Source organism: Staurois parvus, unplaced genomic scaffold, assembly GCF_062004578.1.
Source record: "Staurois parvus isolate SC_StPar_1 unplaced genomic scaffold, SC_StPar_1.0 ptg000090l, whole genome shotgun sequence".
Lineage (NCBI taxonomy): Eukaryota > Metazoa > Chordata > Amphibia > Anura > Ranidae > Staurois > Staurois parvus.
The window spans coordinates 16,313,371-16,333,259 of record NW_028317886.1 but is presented as its reverse complement, the minus strand read 5'-3'; the positions used below and the strand labels follow the sequence as shown (position 1 = coordinate 16,333,259).

Genomic DNA, 19,889 nt, shown 5'->3' with positions numbered 1-19,889 from the left:
GATAGGCCTGTAGCTGGCACATCCATCCTTTCTCTCTTTCTGGATGATTGTAATATGAGCTTGCAAGGATTCCTATCTCATTTCTATCCCCTCTCACAGTGTGTTCATATACAACCTCAGTTTAGGTATTAATTGATATTTTTTTTTTTTATAGTATCTCACAGTATACCCATCATGCCCCAGGCTCCTCCCTGCTGTTGTACCCTTCAGTGCCATCTGGATTTCCTCCTGCGTTATCTGTTTCTCTAGGCAGATTAACTGTTCTTATCCTTCTCCGAGTCTCGGCAGTCCTGCCTCTTTTTAAATCTGTCTTTTTCTAATTCTTTCTTCCTCTTCTCCTATGAACTGCTGTAGGATAACATTATATAATTTACTGTAATATTTTTTAAATACATTAGTGATATCAGTGGTTGAGTAAACCAGTTCTCCATTATCATCTTTAATTTTCTCAATATAATTTCTTGATTTCTTATTTCTCTGTGCTCTCATTAAATATTTCCCTGGTTTATTCCCCAACTGATATCTTTCTCTTGCCATCATATTAAATGTTCTCCTCGTTTCTTCCTCCATTAGATTACATAGTTCCTCTCATTTATTATACTCTGCTGGATCTCTTTTGTTGTTCTCTTTTTATGTAACTATTCTAATTCATATAAATCCCTCAAAAGCATATTCATTTTCTTTTTGTTTATTTTTTTTTTCTGTTACCCCAATCGCTATCAAGACTCCCCTGATATATGCCTTATGAGCTTCCCACACCGTGGCCGTTGAAACTCTTTCAGTCTCATTTCTTTCAAAATATTCTATTTATTTTTTTATTCTCTGTTCTGTCTCATGATTCTAAAGGAGTGTCTCATTTAGTTTCCACATTGTTAAATAATTTTTTTTCTTTTCTTCCCCACAATAATTTCATTGTGATTGGTGCATGGTCCGATATTGTTATGACTTTTGTATTTACTTTAACCAGTGACTCCAGAAGCCTATGGTCAATCAATATATAATCTAATCTCGAATACTTTGCATGTACCAGAGAGTAGAACATATAATCCATATCTTTAGGATATTTAATTCTCCAGATGTCCACAAGTTGACATTGAGTTAACATTCTTCGTATGTATTTCAGAGATTTACTCCCCTCTCTCTGCACATGCGACGTCGTGTCAATCTGGGGTCCATTCAAAAATTAAAGTCTGCCACAATTAATTTTGCCTTTTTTAAAATCCAGGAGTCTTCTCAAAATACTTTTCAGATAGGCCACATGATTTCTGTTGGGGCAATAAATATTTGCAAATGTACACTCTGTTTCCTGTAATTTTCCCCCTTAAGAACAGGAAGCGCGCCTCAGGATCCTCCACCTTCTCTTAAAGCTTAAACCTTAAGTTTTTAGCTATGCCAATTGCCACTTCTTTAGCGCACCTAATTGGTGAGTCTGCATAAAACCAGGTTGGATAATGCCTGGAATATAACTTCACATTTGTTTCCTGTAGTAAGTGAGTTTCATGTAAAAAAAAAATTAAACGCTAATGTAATGGATATTTGTAATTCTCTGAGGATCTTATGCCTTTTCCTCGGGAAGTTCAACGGTTTAACATTATAGGTCACAAAATTAACTTCCTCAATTTCCCATAAATATTTTCTCTCTTCCACTTGAGTTCTTCTTGGCAAGAGTGCCATCATCCTTCCCGAGGAACACAGAGCTAACCCCTACGTAACTACCCATTACGCTCCCCAATTCCCCCTAGGCTCTTAGCTTGCCTATGAATCGTTTGTGGTCCTAATCCCACCATCGATTCAACACTAGGGTGGGGCTCTGACCACATATTCCTCTCCAGTCTGCATTCCTATAACCTTGGCTGCGTTTCTAGATATCTCTTCTGCTTCCCGTGTCCTGCCTTTCTAAGAGAGCAGGAGGAGATAAAAAAAAATCTCAAATCTTCCGGAAATCTCAGTCTTGCAGAGCGACCATTTTTCCATCTGATCAAGCATGCTGTAAATCCCCAGCTGTATCGAACATTTTGATTTCTCATCTGTTCCAGTAATGGTTTCAATGTTCTCCTTCTCATCAGTGTTTGCACTGATATATCTGCAAAAATCTGTAGGTTTACTGATCCGTATTTTATTCCTCTTCCAAAGCTCCGCTTTGTCTCTATAATACTGGAATCGTATGATCACATCCCTTGAATGTTCGTTTCTACTTTCTTGAAATCTTCCAATTCTATGCACACTATCAATCTTAAGAGACTCTGTTGCTGATCTGTCCATTGTTGTATTAAGCATTTTCACCATTATTTCCATCAGATCTTCCCCTTGTGAAATCTCAGGCAGACCTCATATCCTCAGATTACATTTTCTGTGTCTATTCTCCTGATCTTCCAATTTGTATAGCAGATTCCTTTGTTCTTTTCTCATTTCTTCCATCTGTTTTTCTGATTTTGTTATAACTTGGGCATTTTTTTCTAATTTCTCCTCTGTCTCCTCCACCCTTGGCAATACTTGCCGCAGGTCTTTGTATATTTTCACCATCTCCTGTTTTATGGATCTTTCCAGACCCTTAAACATTTCTGCTATTTCTGCTTTAGTAGGCATCTGTGAGGTCTTCTCTTGTTCTTCGGAGTTCTCAATAACCACTACATTTTCTATGTCTTCAGCTTCTATATTTTGACTGATATTAGATACTCCGAAAAACAATCTGGAACAATCGCTGTGATGATCGCGGCGTCAGACCCCAGCCCTTCTCACCAAACTTGTGGCCGAAGGACTAGCCAATCTAAAACCGTGCTGTCACGTGCGTAACAATGCCATGCCCAGCTGCACCCTGCACAAAGATTTTACAGCTAATGGACCGCAATCAATGTACCTGCAGCCTGAGAGCGATTGTAACTGGGTCAGGTTAATTATGCAATTAACCCTTCACACTGCCACCACTTCTTTTTTTATACAGAGAAAGAGGAAACTCTGCAATATTAGCAATAACACTATGATGTTTGAATAATCGTCTGTATACCACTGTCACCGCAGGCAGGTCATACACAGGTTTAAACACAGAGTAGCGCTCTTCAAAGACGGGTTCTTAGTTTGCATTAAAGAGCTTTAGAAACAGTTCAACACTCTCAAAGTAAGATTATTACTAAAAGGTGAAAAGGGTGCAATAAAAATATTTACAGAAAAAGATGTTGCATATATATATATATATATATATATATATATATATATATATATATATATATATATACACACACACAGAGAAATAACACAGCAAAGAGATAACAGAAAGAAATTTAGAGAGATAAAGTACTTGCCATCAGCCTTGGTTTAGCAGATCAAGTTTCCTGAGCAAAAGGGCCTTTATCTCCCAAAGTTGGTTCCGATGTTAAAATGGAGAATCTTCAACTTAGCTCAGCTTTTCTTAGCCTAGCTTCTGCTCCATGCATAACAGCTTTTCTAGGAACTCAGCAGGGTGATTCCTTGAAGCAGAGAACCACTCGCCTCATTTGGGGGGGGTGTTGGGGCGGAGACTCAAGCTAGCACCAGAAACCCTCGCAGTTGATGTCATGGTCCATAACTTACCCTCAGTGCATTTAGCAGCCTAGCCACTAGTAGATTAATATGCAGAAGCATCTGCTGAACGTCTAGATATGAAATATGACGTACCTTCTGGGACAGTTAAGGAGATATCGTTTTCTGCTCTCCTGTAGATATCAGCTAGGGGGTGTAATATATCAGGCGACTTGTATTAAAGTGACCGATCTGACAATATGCCTGGTTTTTATGTAAGTCTTCCATATTCCAAGATATGAAATCATGGGGGAAAATGGATTTTGAATGTGATGTCTATTTTACGGCTTATCTGGTATGTCTTTTGAAGCCCAGCGAAGGACTGGTTTATGGTTTTACAATCGTTTTCCAAGCAAAAGTTTCGCAGACATACGGGGGCCAGGCTAATTGGGGTTTATAACTATGACGCCCTCCCACGGTGTTTGCTGCCTGTGATCTCTGCATCATACAGACCATATGTCAATAAACAGAGAGGAAGGGGGGATTTGGAGTTGGGAGAGAGATACAAGATGGAGGGTTTGGAGCAAAGTGGATGACCACGTCCATCTCTGTGTGCACGATTGCTACAATTGCCACTGGTGTTTTCCATCTCCCACTTACTCCCTGTTGTCTCTCTGGGGTTTGTTTCTCTTGTGAGGGTATATATTTTTTAATTGAACTCGTTTGGGATGACTTTGGCCCTCCCCTTTTGCTACTTTATTTTTCATAATGTTAGTAAATATTTCTATTTTCCCGGTACCGGGCGTTATTTTTGCATGTAAATTGGGGTTGTATCCCTCCAGGAGTATTATCCTTTGAATCTTTTCTTTCTTTCCCCCCTATACCGAATTCATCTCTAAGGGTCTCTGGGGTCTTTATCTCAGTTTCAACACCTTCTCCTTCTTGGCCCCCTGGATGTTTCCCCCCCCCCCCCCAATGCTCTTTACACAATGCAAATTATTTTTGATTTTGACTCACCATCCCCTGTCACCCTCGCTCACTTTCTCAGCTCCATCTTCTTCCACTTTAAACAAGGTGGCATCAGACGGTCTATCCCAGGGGCTGCTGGCACAGTCAAAAGCCCAACTATAAAGTGGTGGCTGTTAGGGGGGGTCATCTTCTGTGGGGTTCCATGGGTCTTGGACAAAAAAATTATTTTATAATGAAGAAGCCAGGATCTCCTCCTTCGTCTCAGCCCGGCCAGCATCTCTGCCTCCCAGTACTCCTCTGCGGTATCCATGTGACCACCCGGCGTCCTCTGATCTCCGGTGGAGTCTGCCTCTTCTCCAGTTGACCGGCCCCTTGCTCTCCTTCCTCCACTTAAGCGCTGCCACTCTCCAACGTTGGCCCGTGGCACAAGGGGCACCACTCTCCGTTTACCCCAAAGGGAATGCACCAAAGCCCAGGTGAGTCACAGCCTCCTAGGCATTTCTGAGGAGCGGGACACAGGGAGCGCCTGATGTACGGGAGCGCTCACATTGAGCTCCCTCTCGGCGCCGTGTTCAGGCTCCTCCCCGTGTCATCTTCATGCATTCTGTGCATGAAGGTAAAAAACCATTTGTGTGCAGCTGTACCCCCCGCCCCTCAATACTTACCTGAGCCTCATCGCAATCCAGCGATGTGAATGACAGCCTTGGCTGTCCCGGGTCTCTGCCTCCTCATTGGCTGAGACAGCCATTGGCTCCCGCTGCTCCCAATCACAGTCAGTCCGCCAATGAGAAGAGAGAGGGGGTGGGGCCAAGTCACAGGTACCCCCTTAGCAAGCTGCTTGCTGTGGGGGCGCCTGACAGACAGGAGGAGCCAGGAGAGCCTGCAGGAGACCAGAGAAGAGGAGAATCCAGGCTGCTCTGTGCAAAACCAGTGCTCAGAGTAGGTAAGTATAGACATGTTTGTTATTTAAAAAAAAAACAAAAAAAAAACCAAATTAACCTTTAGAGTCAAAAGTGACCAGTGCCCCCAGCCCCCTCAATACTTGCCAAAGAAAATAATTTTTTAGAATCTTGGGGACATCAAGAAAGGTTAAAGTAGTTTTAAAGGCAAAGGATTTTTAATCTAATGCATTCTCTGCATTAAGGTAAACATTTCTCATGTTCATCTCACCCCAGTAAATACTTACCCAAGTCCTTTTTCAATCCAGTGGTGTACCTGACAACAGCAGCGTTGCTCTCTGCTCACAAAACTCAGAGGCAGCAGGCTACTGCTGCTGGCAATCAAATCCTGTGGGGATGGGGTGGAGCTGTGTGTTTAGGGACACACAGCCTGGTTTGCTGTGTGGGCATTCAAAAGGGAGGAGCTAAGAGCACTGTCAGGGTGAGGGGATCCTAGAAGAGAAGGTTCAGGGCTGCTCAGTGCAAAACGATTGCACAGAGCAGGAAAGTACATTTCTATTATTTTTAAGAAAAATCTTTACAACTGCTTTAATTTTGCTTTAGCAGTAAATACTCGAATTACTCAAGTAAATTCAGAAATGGTCCCGAAAAGGTAATGAGAGCACATACGTCACCTTTTACCTTGAGTAAGGGATTCCCTTATGGTCCTGAAATGTGGGTGATAGCATGTAGCCGCACACAGAGCGATGAGCTGCAGTTCCAGGATATATATCTGAGACTGGACATTCCTTGTCATACCTGTAGAAAGAATCCACAGATTCTTACCAGAGGAATCCGTAGGCCGCAACAAACTGGCCGTATGAAAGGGGCCTAATACTCTGCCACCATTAGTTAGGCAACCCATCATTGTGCCATATGGGTATTGTGCTGTATGGATTTACCCTCACTTCCTGTCCTGGGGACCTTGTTTTTCTAGACCATATATGAGGGTATCTCTCCAACAGCAATACAGACAGAATGAAACATGCTTTTCTTTAGTAGACTAGGGGGAAGGCTAGAACCCCTGTCCGATTTCTATTTCTGTCCAGAACACAGAGAGAGAGAGAGAGAGAGGGGATTTTCAAAAGGAACTGGAGGATTTTGAAAGAGGATCCAGTCTTGGCTGGTTTTCTACCGGACAGGCCAGAGGTGATATTCAGACAAGCACCCCCATTGAGACACAGGATAGGTCCTAATATAGTGGATCCACCTAATGTGTGGACATTCTTTTCAGAGTTGAAAGGTTTTTTCCCTGCAACAGATGCATGATCTGCACAGTCAATAATGTGAGGAAAAGGCCCTTGCACTCTTATTTTTTTTTAATTTTTTTTCTTTTTTTTTTCATATTACACTATGACCAAAGTAGTATAAGTAGTTACCATATTAACACTGTGCTACTTTAGGGAACTGATCAGTATTTTTTTTTTTTTTTTTTTTACACAATTTGCTTATAGCAAATAATTTCTTTGCTATAAACAAGCATTTAACTGAATGAATGAAATCCAATTAATTCAGGGTTTTTTGTTGTGATTAGCTGTGATTGGCCACGGCTAATCACATGACACACATGAGCTGTGACTGGCCCAGCTTGTGCATGTGATCACTATGACCAATCACAGCTAGACAGGCTTGTTTACAATGGATGGCATGAAAGGAAGCCATCCATTGTATACAACTATCATGTGACCTGCTGTGATTGGTCACAGCAGGTCACATGGTACTGGCAATGGGGCCAGTACACAAATCTGTCATCGGCCAAAGTACACAGCCGGTGACAGATCTCGCCACAGCATGGCCCTGCAGGCACGCACAATGTGCGATCCAGGAAGGATGTCATATGACGCCCTCCTGGAGGGACGAGAGGTTTGCCTGGACGTCATTTGACTGTAGGCCGGGCGGGAAGTAGTTAAGGAACATTCTCTCTCTAAGCATTTTAGGGTTCATAAGGACCCCTCCTGTTTGTCATTTATGGGAATAGATCTTGTGCATCCCCATTGGAGGGGAAATAATAAACGCAGAGCAGTATCTAGATTGGTAACGAAGTGGATTCATGAAATGGGTACCTTGGCCCCCTTATTGCTTTATGGATAACAGCTAGCCTTTCGGCCAATACTTATTATGCCACCTCCTTAGGGTATTTGAGTACTTACAGTGGCGTCTGATATCCTTTTTGCTCAACTGTCATCTTTTTGTTTTTTTGTTTATAAGGCATTTATATTGGTCTCTATTTTTCCTGAGTATTTTTCTCTTACGATGTCTAATGGATATTTAGTATACATGCATTTTTGTCTTTTTCTTTTAATATACATCTGTTTTTATGCATATGTTTTTCATGTACTATATGTGCTATTTATTACATGTTAAGACCAGTTTTCATCACAGCCTTATGTTACTAGATATTATGCAGCCTGTTGTCATCACTAGGGCGCTGTCAGTTTTTTTTCTGCCATATGTATGACTCATTACCCCTATAGGTGTTTATGGCCCCGTTATAGTCTGCATATAATCACAGCCTTGTTCAACTAGATATCATGCAGCCTGGTGTCATCGCTAGCGGGCTGTCAGTATATTCTGGCCATATGTATGATTCAATGCCCCTACGGGTATTTATGGCCCCCTTAGAGTTTGCACATAATCAGAAAGCGCTTTTTTCAGGATCTTTGTCACCCAGATCTTTTTGTTTCACCTCTTGATGTGTAGATAATTGATATCCCACATTCATGTTAGCCTCGATTGCCTCTAAATGATGCTCTGTAGATCGTACATCGAGCGATTCTTTCAAGCTTCGGTTTAAGACTGTTATGAGTCTCTGGTCTAGAGCAAAATGGCACTTGTCCGACTGTACGCCTTCAACAAAATGGCGCCAGCTCGGTCACACGCCCTAGGCTTATATAAGGCGTACATTGTCATGGCGCTGGCAATGGGCAGATCCCTTTTTAAGAATGTGCGTGTGCACGAAACGCATCAGAGAGAAGCCTACATGCTGACATACCGCTGTGTCCACGTGGCGGTACGGCGGCCATCTTTGTAAGTGTTTATCTATTGTATTGTTTTGTGAGAGCTCCACATGGTTGCTAGCTTTTAAATAAACATACTACACTATATGATGTTGTCTCTGGGCTCGCTTTATGAGCTTGTACTCTAAGAGGAATCTTACCCCTGGATAGACCGTTGGCTGGAGATGGATATTGAGCAAGTTTGCCCTTAAGTGTCAGTTTGTTCTATGCTGGTTTGCTACTTGCTTCTGGTGAGAGGATTAACGCGGAAGCGACAGAAGTCACTTGTACATATATTTTCATCGATTGATCACATCACAGTTTTGTGACTATTACCTTTTTCCCTACTTGAGGACTAATATTATTGTGCATCACTTTGGCATTTCACATGTTTGATATCTATTCTGTGTGGTGACACTGGTTTTATTTTAATTTATTAATTTTCTTCAGCGCTACACTTTATTATTACTTCTATTTAAAAACTGCTGCCGCAAGGACCCTTCCCTAAAAGGCCTAGAGTCTAATCTCTACACAGCCTTAATGGACACCATGAACCCTCGTGTACTTCACTATGTTTCTAAGTGGGTAGCAGACCTGGGCAGGACCTTAGATCAGTCTGCCAGGAACCAACTCTGGCTGGACTCTTCTTAATGCTCTCGTAACATATTCCCCTAGGAAAATGCTTATAAACTTCTCTTGTGCTGATACATAACCCTGACACAGGTATCTAAATTTGCCCCTGTGCATCTCCTTTGTGTTTTCGGGGATGCAGTGTCCAGAGGAACCTTTTGGGGTTTGTGTTCCTGGCAGCCCGACCAACCCTGGCCAGAGCCTGGTACCAACTGTTCCTTAATTTTGCTGAAGTTAGGCAGAGGCTCCTGGGAACCACAGTCCATGAGGCAGCAGACAGAAATAATTTAGTGCTCTGGATTGAGACAAGTATGCACTATAGAGTGATATGCTTTGTTCATATTTCATTTCAAAAATTTATAACCACTTGAAGGTAAGGTGGTATTCAACTCTAGTGTAATGGTGGCAGACTTCACTGCCCAGCTTAAATTATTCAGTTGGACTAATTTAGTGCTGGTGTGCATCAAAACACTTTTAGCATTACCTGCTGGGTTCAATGTGACACTTATCATTTTGGCTCTTAACAGGTTAACAATTTTGGTGGTTATTCTTTAAATCATGGTTGTTGGACCCTTGAAACATAGCTTTTTATGCACCATCTAACTTGCTGACATAGGAATATTAAATTAACCATAAGGAGGCAAGCTTAATATTCATATCTTTGCAGATCAAACACGTTAACGTTTGGTAGGTCTGTATGGAGATAGAGAAGAGTGCTTTTAGCTTTAGATTATAAAAGTGCTACTTTAGTAGTAAATATATTATATAAACAGAATGCATGCTGATCATGTTTATTTTACTTTCAGATATGTCTGAGAACACAGATGATACAACACCTAATGATGCAGCATTACCAGGTTCTGAAGAGCTTGTTTCTGACCCCGAGGTCTGTTATTAAGATAAATATAAAATAGAAATCATTAGAGATTAAATCTGGCTGTAGAATCTGTAGATGAAAGTTATGCATAATAATCAGGCCATACTCCTATCTCTGCATTTTTCTTTGCTGTGCTGCGTTTTTGTGGCATTTTGCAAATGGTATCATTAACCATTTCCATACCGGGCACTTTTACCCCCTTCCTGCCCAGGCCATTTTTCAGGTTTCAGCCTCTCACACTTTGAATGACAATTGCGCGGTCATACTACATTGTACCCAAACTAAAATTTTATCATTTTCTTCACACAACTAGAGCTTTCTTTTGGTGGTATTTAATCACCGCCGGGGTTTTTATTTTTTGCTAAATTAGCAAAAAAAGACTGAACATTTTGAAAAAAAACACGTTTTTCTTTGTTTCTGTTATAAAAGTTTGCAAATAAATAATTGTTCTTCATAAATTTAGGCCAAGATGTATTCTACTACATGTCTTTGGTGAAAATAACCCAAATTAGGATGTATTTTTTAGTTTGTAGGAAAGTTATAGAGTTCCCAAACTATGGTATAGGTCTGAATATTGATCAGTCCTTCAGTACTGACAGCCAATCTAATTTCTTGAGGTCCAAGAATGTCAGAACAGTACAGATATCCCCCAAATGACCCCTTTTTGCAAAGTAGACAGTCTGACATACTTCATTGGTCACAGCAGGTCACATGGTACCATCAACAGGGGCCGGTACTAAGATCTGTCATCGGCCGGTGACAGATTGCACGGCTCTGCAAGCATGAAAACTGTAATCTACAGCATTTTGCCGGCCGCCAAATGACTAATGGCTGGGCGGCTATTGGGTAAAGCCCAACTCCATCATGGTGGAGTGGACTGGAGCATGAATGAAGTGGATGGGAGTGAAGAACAGAAGCTACTGGAGAGGATGGGTGTGGGATAATCTTGCATCCTCTGATAACCCATGGAATAGGTTTATTACAGGGTAATGCCTGCCATACACTGCAAGCTTGAACAGGGTGGTTTTCTGAGACCTTTTGTATTGCTGATATTGGTATGGTATTGTGCACAATAAATGAGTTATGCATTCTGTCAGGGTGGATTTGATTTAAATCAAACTGATTTAAATCACAATTTAAATCACTAGTCAGTAAGGCTTGATTTAAATCCTAGTTTTCTACATAGACTAATTGTTGCTGGTATAACTTTAATATGCAAGTAGATAAAGATTTTTAGAATAACAACTTTTCATGTTAGTTTTTTTTTATCCCCAGTTTAATAGGTTAATCATTCATATTTGGACAACTTTTCTGTTGTACTTAGGAAGGAGAAAAATAATCATTACCTTAATAATAACAATTTAAATAGATTTATTCAACTGAAACAATAACATTACAGCATATGTGATTTGCTTAAACAAACATCCATGTTTGTTAACTAATTTGGCTAAACAAAATATATATATTTTAAGAAACTTAGACTGTCAGCCCCTTCCTCCTCACACTTAGTTTCACTTTCTTCTTGTGCAGATCTATTCCACTCCAAACAATCAGAAAAATATTGTTTCTATTCACTGAACTTCTTGAAACTTAGCACTGAAGGGGTTGATTCTGTATTCATAGGTTTGTAGAAGTTAGGATTAAGGTCTTTTTCTTAACTCTGTTCATGTTATAACATTTTTGCTGTGAAGAAGAGGCATGTGATCTCCGCTGAGTCAAATTCAGTTTTGAGAACTGCAAAAGTAAACCGAGCATCTGTGATAATATCTTGTAGGCAGAGAAACTGCCCAATAATCTTACAAAAACCTCTGGAAGAGCATGACATTGTAAATGGATTAATGGAATTTATTTACCAAAAAAATTAAACATATACAGCCTTATTCTACATAATTAAAAAAACTAATCTTTATTTCATGATGGAATAACCTTTGGATGGTAATATATTTTCCTCAAAGCATTTTATTTTAAAAAATCCGATTTAAATAAAAAAATCCGATTTAAATAAAACAAATCTGATTTTTTTAAAAAAATTTTAAAAAAATCATTGATTTTTATCCACCCTGCATTCTGTGTTTTGTGCGTGTATGTGTTTTTTTCTATTAATTGATCAAATTGTGGTCAGTTCAGAAGGGATCAGTGTATAGGCATCCCTGTTTAACAGAAATTGATTAGATCGACTTCTGTTGAATGATAAATTTGGAAACTTGTTGATCAGCTTCTGCAGCTGTTGATCAGGTTATTCTGACAACAGATTCCTCCATCAACACAAACAAATGTTATTTTTCCCATTCGTACTGCTTTGGTCATACAACCATCTCATTCCATGAGTCTTAAATATTTTTCTTCTAATTTCTTTGTTAAGGAAGAACTTTCTGATAGGCAAAAAAAAAAAATCACCGATAGTACACCCCCCTACACAAAGCACTAAACCGTTCATAAAATGTTGAAAATCCTTTCCATTTAGGAGAAAAGTCTAAATGAATTTTCATGATCTCCCCTCTGTAATTCAAAAGATAACAGCATCTGCTCTGTCATGGATGAGGTGTAACAACAGGGATTACATCATATCCTCTAATCTCTCTCTCAACAGGAAAGGAAACTACAGTTCCCATCAATCACAGAGAATTGTAGTGAATATGGGTGGGTACTCTAGGCCTGTACATGTTGAATGTGTTTAAGAGTCTCTGTCCACCCACCACTGCAAGTGGGGCTGAATTACATCACTGAAACCAAAGGGAACTAAAGGTTTGATTTGAAAATGAATAGGCTATTTCAGAGCGACTAATGAGTGAACCAGAAGATGGATGACATTTTCAGTGAAGGTAGGAAATCAGCAACAAGAACATGTTTTTGCCTGGAGTTCTGCTTTAAGTTTGCCATCAGCAGTGTACAGTTCTACATGCTGAGATAGAAATTACAGCTTTGTTTTGGCCAGCAAGCATTTGACACTAGAAAATAAGCCTACTGCCAGTGATGGTATCATTTGGTTAGATGTGGAATAGCTTGGTATGCTTTTTAAATGAGATCTGAGACTTACTTGTGGGAAGGGGTCCCTTGGCTTTCCATTGTGTGCGCTCTACAGCATTAAACTGCTTCTAAATAAACAATGACCTTTTGAAATATATCCTCTGTGCTGCTTTAACAGAACTGCTCAGCATGAATAAACAGGCTCACCATACGCTACCCAAAGAATGGCATGGCTGCAGCATTAAAATTAAATTAAAAAAAAACTTATTCATAAAGACTTTTAGTCAAAAAATGGATTCCTTTTACCTTTCTTTTTTCAATTCTATATTAAAAGCCAGAGCTTTGTTTTATTCCTGTAGTCCCATTTATGGTCCACTCAAGCACAATATGTTGTGCATGCACACACAGACATACAGTCACAGTGAGCTCTTCATGGGAAAAAGCAAAAAATTGTCAATTTATGCACTGCTATGCGTCTACCATATTTCTGAGGTCGGTTACTTTTGCGTTATGGACCACACTTTACAGTGGTGCCTTGACACAGCAGTTTGACATTTCTTGTATTTGCAAGTACACTGATCAGCCATAACATTAAGATCATTAACAGGCATTATCTTGTTACAATGGCATCTGAAAGTTGCTGGGATATATTAAGCAGCAAGTAAGCACGTTTTCCATGAAGTTGAAGTGTTAAAAGCAGAAAAAATGTGCATCGCAGTTTATGTATTGGACTATATAGCCATGGATTGGTCAGCGTGCCCATGTTGACCCATGTCCACAGCCAAGAGCGTCTGCAATGGGCATGTGAACATCAGAACTGGACCATTAAGCAATGGAGAAAGTTGTCCTGGTTTGATCACTTTTTCTTTTACAACATGTGGATGGCCATGTGCATGTGGATCGCTTACTTGGGGAAGAGATGGCGCCATGATACGGTATGGGAAGAAAGCAAATCAGTGGAGGCAGTGTGATGTTTTGAGCAATGTTCTGCTGGGAAACATTGGGTCCCATCATTCATGTAGATGTTACTTTGACATTACCACCTACTTAAACATTACTGCTGACAAATTACACCCCTTCATGGAAACAACATTCCCTGATGGTAGTGGCCCCTTTCAACAGGACGATGCACCCTGCCACTCTGCAAAAATAGTTCAAGGATGGTTTGAGGAGCACAACAACACAATTGAGGTGTTGACTTGACCTCCAAACTCTCCAGGTCTCAATACACCAACCATCTGTGGGATGTGCTGGAAAAACAAGTCCAATCCATGAAAGCCCCACCTCGCAACTTACAGGATCAGCTACTGACAGCTTTGCGCCACATACCACAGCAGACATTCAGAGGTCTAGAAGTGATAGGTCAGGGTTGCTTTGGTGACAAAAGAGGCACCTACTCCATAATAGGCGTGTCAACATAATGTTATGGCTGATCAGTGTATGTGCAACAGAGAGACCTACATTTTAACCTGAGATGTTAAAGTTTAGATTATGTGTGCTGGGGAACCTTGAGTACTGTTAGTACAGTAATATAGCATTATGTGGCCTCTTCTTCTTCTTTTTTTTTTTTTTGTATATCGCCCCTTGCTCTAGAAAAATAATGTCTTTGCCTTGAACTTTGAAGTGGAGACTGCCCACTATATTCTCCGAGAGCAGCGGTCTCTCTGCAGCAATCTGACCTACAGATCTGCAATGATCACCTTTTTCTTCTCTTCTATTAGCCATAAAAAGGAGGGATTTTTTTAGCCAATTCATAAACTTGCATAAAATAAAACAAAACCATTTTGTGCCACTGCAATGCAGAAAGCAGGCCCTGTTTATGTACTGAGGAAATATGACCGTTGCCATGCATATGTATAATTACAAATTATTCATCATTAAACAAGGGGCTTGATTTACTAAAGGCAAACAAACTGCTCAATTGCTCCAAAGCTTAGTAAATGAGGTAAAGCTTCACTTTGCTAAGAATACTCAATCACATGCAAGGAAATAAAAAAAACAACGTTTTTCTTTGCACATGATTTGATGGTAGAAATCAGCAAAACCTCATTTCAGAGCTTCCCCTCAGATCTAGAGAAAGTGCACAGTGTATTTGCCTTTAGTAAATCAACTCTAAGGTCTGTAAAACACTAACGCTTGTAGAAAAGTTTACTTCAAATATTTCATTAACATGTTCAAACATTGAAAAGTGCCTTGTGTGACGATCACGGCGTCATATCCCTGCCTTTCTCACCAAACTCGTGACCGAAGGACTAGCCAATCTAAAACCGTGATGTCATGTGCGTAACAATGCCACGCCCAGCTGCACCCTGCACAACGATTTTCCATCTCACTGGACCACAAATCGATGTGCCGGCAGCCTGAGCGCGATTGTTACTGGGTCAGGTTAATTACGCAATAAACCCTTCACACTGCCACCACCTCCTTTTTGTACAGAGAAAGAGGACACTCGGCAATATCGGCAATAACACTAGGATGGTTGGATAAGCGTCTGTATACCACTGTCACCGCAGACAGGTTATACAGAGGGTTAAACACACATAGTAGCGCTCTTCAGCGGCAGGAATTCGAAGTTGCATTAAAGCGCTTTAGAAACTGTTCAACACTTTCAGAAAGATAGATTTATTACTAAAAGGTCAAAAGGGTGCAATAAAAATATTTACAGAAACAAGATGTAACCAATATATATATATAAATATACAAAGCGCAATAACACAGCAAAAAGATAACAGAAAGAAGTTTAGGTAGATAAGTACTTGCCAAAAAGCCTTGGGTTAAGCAGCTTCAAGTCTCATGAGCCAAAAAGGATTTCTTGTCTCTGCTAGTTTCAATGTTAAAAGCAGGAGACTCTTCTCTTCTCTCACACACAACTCCAAGCATAACAGCCTTATTCTAGCAAATCCCAGCAGGGTGTCTCTTTTTGGAGTAGTAACCAATGGTCTCCTTTTGGGGAGGGGTGTTGGGTGGAGACCTAAGTTGCAACCAGAATCCCTCGTAGCTTATATTTTGGCTCATAACTTTTCTTAGGTACATTTGCCGGCCTGGGCACTAGTATATTAATATTCAGCCGTATCTGCGGAATGGTTAGAGATGAAACATGAAATATATACTTGAATGGTTCAGGAGATATGCTTTCCTGCTTTTCTGTGTATGCCAGTTAAGGAGTGCGGTCACGATAAGACAAACCGTTTGATATGTCAATCTGAAGATAGGCCTGGTTTTTATGTAAGTCTTGCATATTCCAAGATATGAGACATAAAGGGAAAATGGATTTTAAATGTGGTATCTAGTTTATTATTCCTCTGGAATGTCTTTGAACTCAGGGAAAGGCTTGGGTTATACTTTTACGATATGCCAGATTGCACAGGTTCTTAGACAGCCAGGCACCCAGCTCCCTTGGGGTTTTTTTTTAGCTCGGAGCTTCCTGCTGTGCTTTGGCTGCCTGTGACCTCTGTCAACACACACCAACCAGATGTCACTGTGGATGAACAGTGAGGGAGGGGGGATGATGGGACAACATGGAGAGTTCTTAAGAAAATGGAGGGGGCCGCATCCCGCTCTGTGTGCATGATTGCTACATCTTGTGTAACTTCTGCCTGTTTGTCTATATAGTCCCCCCCCCCCCCCCCTTGTTTTCTGTCTTTTTTTAATTCCTATAAAGACATGATGTGTAAGTGTGTAGGTATTTTTGGGGTTTATTGCAGATAGCTACTTTAGCCTTTACATTTTGTGTTAAATCTGTGTAACAGATTAATCATTTACCTGTATATGTAATTCTAATTATCTGATGTCATGTATACTTAAAGATAAGCAATTGTCACGTGAACTTGTGATTTCCACTTTGGTTTCTAAGAAAATGTGATTCAGTCATTTTCAACTGGTATTTCAAGGTTTCAAATGTGGTATATATAACTTTACAGATCTACATCAATAAAGTCTTGACCTGTCACATGTATCATAAAACCAATCCTGCTAGAGCAAAAAAAACCTTTCTGTCAAGGAATAAAAAACTTGTCACTTCTGTTGGCTAGTTCTTTTAGCAGAATCCACAAAGGTCTGTGCAAATATACATGATGTCTGAGGCAGTGCATACAGCCTGGCACACCCTCCTTCCCCATTTAACAGCTCTTGGTGGGTGGATGCCATAAATGTATGTTAAGGTATATGTGAAATCCAGTCACTGAAATCTCATATTTGTTAAAGTGTAAATCCATGTCTTCCATTTCTAATTTTGCTACATATATTTTGCTGCTTCTTTATCTTTAATTAGTATGTTCTCTTTTCCATTAAGAGGTATAGCAATAGTGAGAAATCCACTCTTCCTCTTCACATCCACTGCTGTACCCTTTACTACTCCCACCAGATATAGTGGGATGCATTTTTGACTGCACTCCAACTGCATAGATAGTCTATAATCCAGGTTATCCTATGGGCTTAGTTCACATTATTGCAGTGCGATGAATAAAGTAAAGTAAGCTGCGTTTTTCCACATTGCAAATGTACAGAAATGTGTGTAAATGTGTATATAATGCATAAAAGCCCAAAGAAGAAAGTAGACAGAAGTGTCTTGAAAGGAAATGCAAGCTTAGGAAAAATGCACTATAAATGCACATAAAAATGTACGGCACTGCACATGCCAAAACCTGCAGTACATGCTTGGTTTATAGTGTGACTAGGCCCTTAGGCCCCCACTGTGACCTGCCCATTGTAACAGTGTCATATGATGGTCTGTACTGTCTTGTATGACTTCTCCATGCCCATTCACTACAATTCCAAAGGAATGATGGGAATTGTTTTACAGTGAGAAGGGCAGTTTGGACACACTGCTCGGGATGGCACATCCATCCTGATCAGTGTGCTTACAGTGAAGCACACACCCCCCGCCCCCTAGTAAAACACTCCCACCACACAGTAACCCTTTGATCGCCCCTAGATGTTAACCCCTTTTTCCCAAGTGCCATTAGTACAGTGTCAGTGTTTTTTTTGTTTTTTTTTTGTCACTGGGGATGTCAGTGACACCAAGCACTCCCCCCGGTGTCAGAATGTCCGCAGCAGTCCCGCTATAAGTTGCTGATCGCCACCATTATTAGTGTTTAAAAAAAAAATCCAGTATCTATACCGCCATTTGTAAACGCTATAACTTTCATGTAAACCAATTAATTTACACGTATTGGGTTTTTTTTTTTTTTTAGCAAAAACATGTTGCAGAATACGTTTTGGCCTAAATTTATGACGAAATTTTTAGTTTTTTTTTTTTTTTTACTAGACATGTTTTATAGCAAAATGTCCAAAATATTTTTTTTTCTTAATTTTTTTTTTTTTTTACATAGCGCAAAAAATAAAAACCGCACAGGCGATCAAATATCAAAAGAAAACTCAATTTGTGGGAAAAAGACGTAAATTTCATTTGGGTGCAGCGTTGTATGACCGCGCAATTGTCAGTTAAAGTAACACAGCTCCGTAACGCAAACCGCTTCTGTAACTGCTTCCTGACTACCCTATAGCAGAAATACTGGTACAGGGCGGCACGGGTGCACAAAATCACGTGTGTGTGTATATATACGTGATTCGCGCTCCCATGGTTTTCGCTCCCCTCCCAGATAGCGTCAGATTGCCCGTCAGTACACCAGTAATCACATTTAACCCCTTTATTGGCAGGAACACGCTCATACACAATAAACTTCCATTGCTAGTGTAGTGTCTGAACGGATCAATATCTTTGACCAGATCAGCACTATACTAGTGTTCCCAAAAACACAGCGTTAGCGGGATCGTCCCCGGCACCTGCCAGCACCTGCGTTTAGCCCCTACGCTTACCCTCCCCTTTCTCTCTCTGCAAGTGCAGTGTCAGTAGGTCACGGTCACTTGATACATTGCACACAAAACAGCAGTGTTGCAGAATCAGGCCTGATCTCTGCTAGCACTTGCTAGTAAATTTTGATGACTCTCATATGCAGCATAGTGCCAGTACTAGTGCCGCTCTACCTTTTAGATGAACTGGCGAGCACCAGCGGCCTAGTACATCCTGGTCTTTCACATACCAGCACTGCAGTATCACTTGGTGACGTGGCGAGTCCCATAAGTGCAGTACAAGCTGGTGCGGTGGCAAGCACAAGTATTATTCCGCAACCTCCAAGAATTTGCACAGAGGCCCATAGGGCCCCTAGTATCTTTCCAGATGTGGTACCAAATCCCAATTGGCAGCCCACAAATCCTGTAGCCCACAAATTCTGTAGCTCCCGTACATCCCCCATTCACTGCCCAACCCCCTTGATTTTTTGGAGCTGTTTTTCATGGAAGATCTGTATACATTGATTGTGGATCAAAGCAATTTATATGCACAACAATTTATTGCCGCCAACCAAAATTCAAACCTTGCCAGACCATTCGTATGGAAACCCATTACGGTTTCCAAATCTTTTTTTGGGGGGTCTAATTCTCAACATGGGCATTACTAAAAAAAAAAAAAAAGAATTGTGGTTGTGTTGGTCCACAGACCCGATTCATCATATGCCAGTGTTCTCTGCTGCCAGGGTCAGGCATAGATATGAGAGAATAATCTGTTTTATGCATTTCAACAACAATACACTGTCGTCCTCGAGGTGAGCCTGAATTTGACCGGCTCCACAAAATTCAGCCCCTCGCAAATCACCTTAACCAAAAAATTGCAGATGTCTAAACTCCCCAGCAAGACATCTGCGTTTTATGAGTCCGTCATTTAATTTTTCTGGCCTCCTTGCATTCAAACAATTTCTCCCCTGTGAGAGAGCAACAGGCTATACTTAAAAGTTTTGGGTTTACTAGGGAAAAGTCACGTGGAGCCCCCCGGATGCCCAGACTACATGGGGAGGAGTAGTGGCAAGATAGTTTGCGACTTGGTGTCATCTTTTTCCATATGGGGTACCAATTATACGTGGACAATTTTTATTCAAGCGTGCCACTATTTAGACATTTGTACAATCTTGGAATTGGTGCATGTGGCACCGTGCGACCTAATGTATGCCCACCATTAGAAGT

General features: G+C 40.6%; 1 protein-coding gene across 3 annotated transcripts in view; it reads left to right on the top strand.

The window, feature by feature from the left end:
• ARFIP1 (ARF interacting protein 1) overlaps positions 1-19,889 on the top strand; it is a 189,823-nt gene that overhangs the window by 37,151 nt on the left and 132,783 nt on the right. For 2 of the 3 annotated variants that reach the window (XM_089670449.1, XM_089670451.1), the window contains exon 2: positions 9,835-9,914. The exons of the other annotated variant lie outside the window; for it this stretch is intronic. In XM_089670449.1, the coding sequence (XP_089526575.1) occupies positions 9,837-9,914 (78 nt within the window). In that variant the 5' untranslated portion in view covers positions 9,835-9,836. The remainder of the gene's footprint in view (positions 1-9,834; positions 9,915-19,889) is intronic. 3 annotated transcript variants of the gene reach the window in all.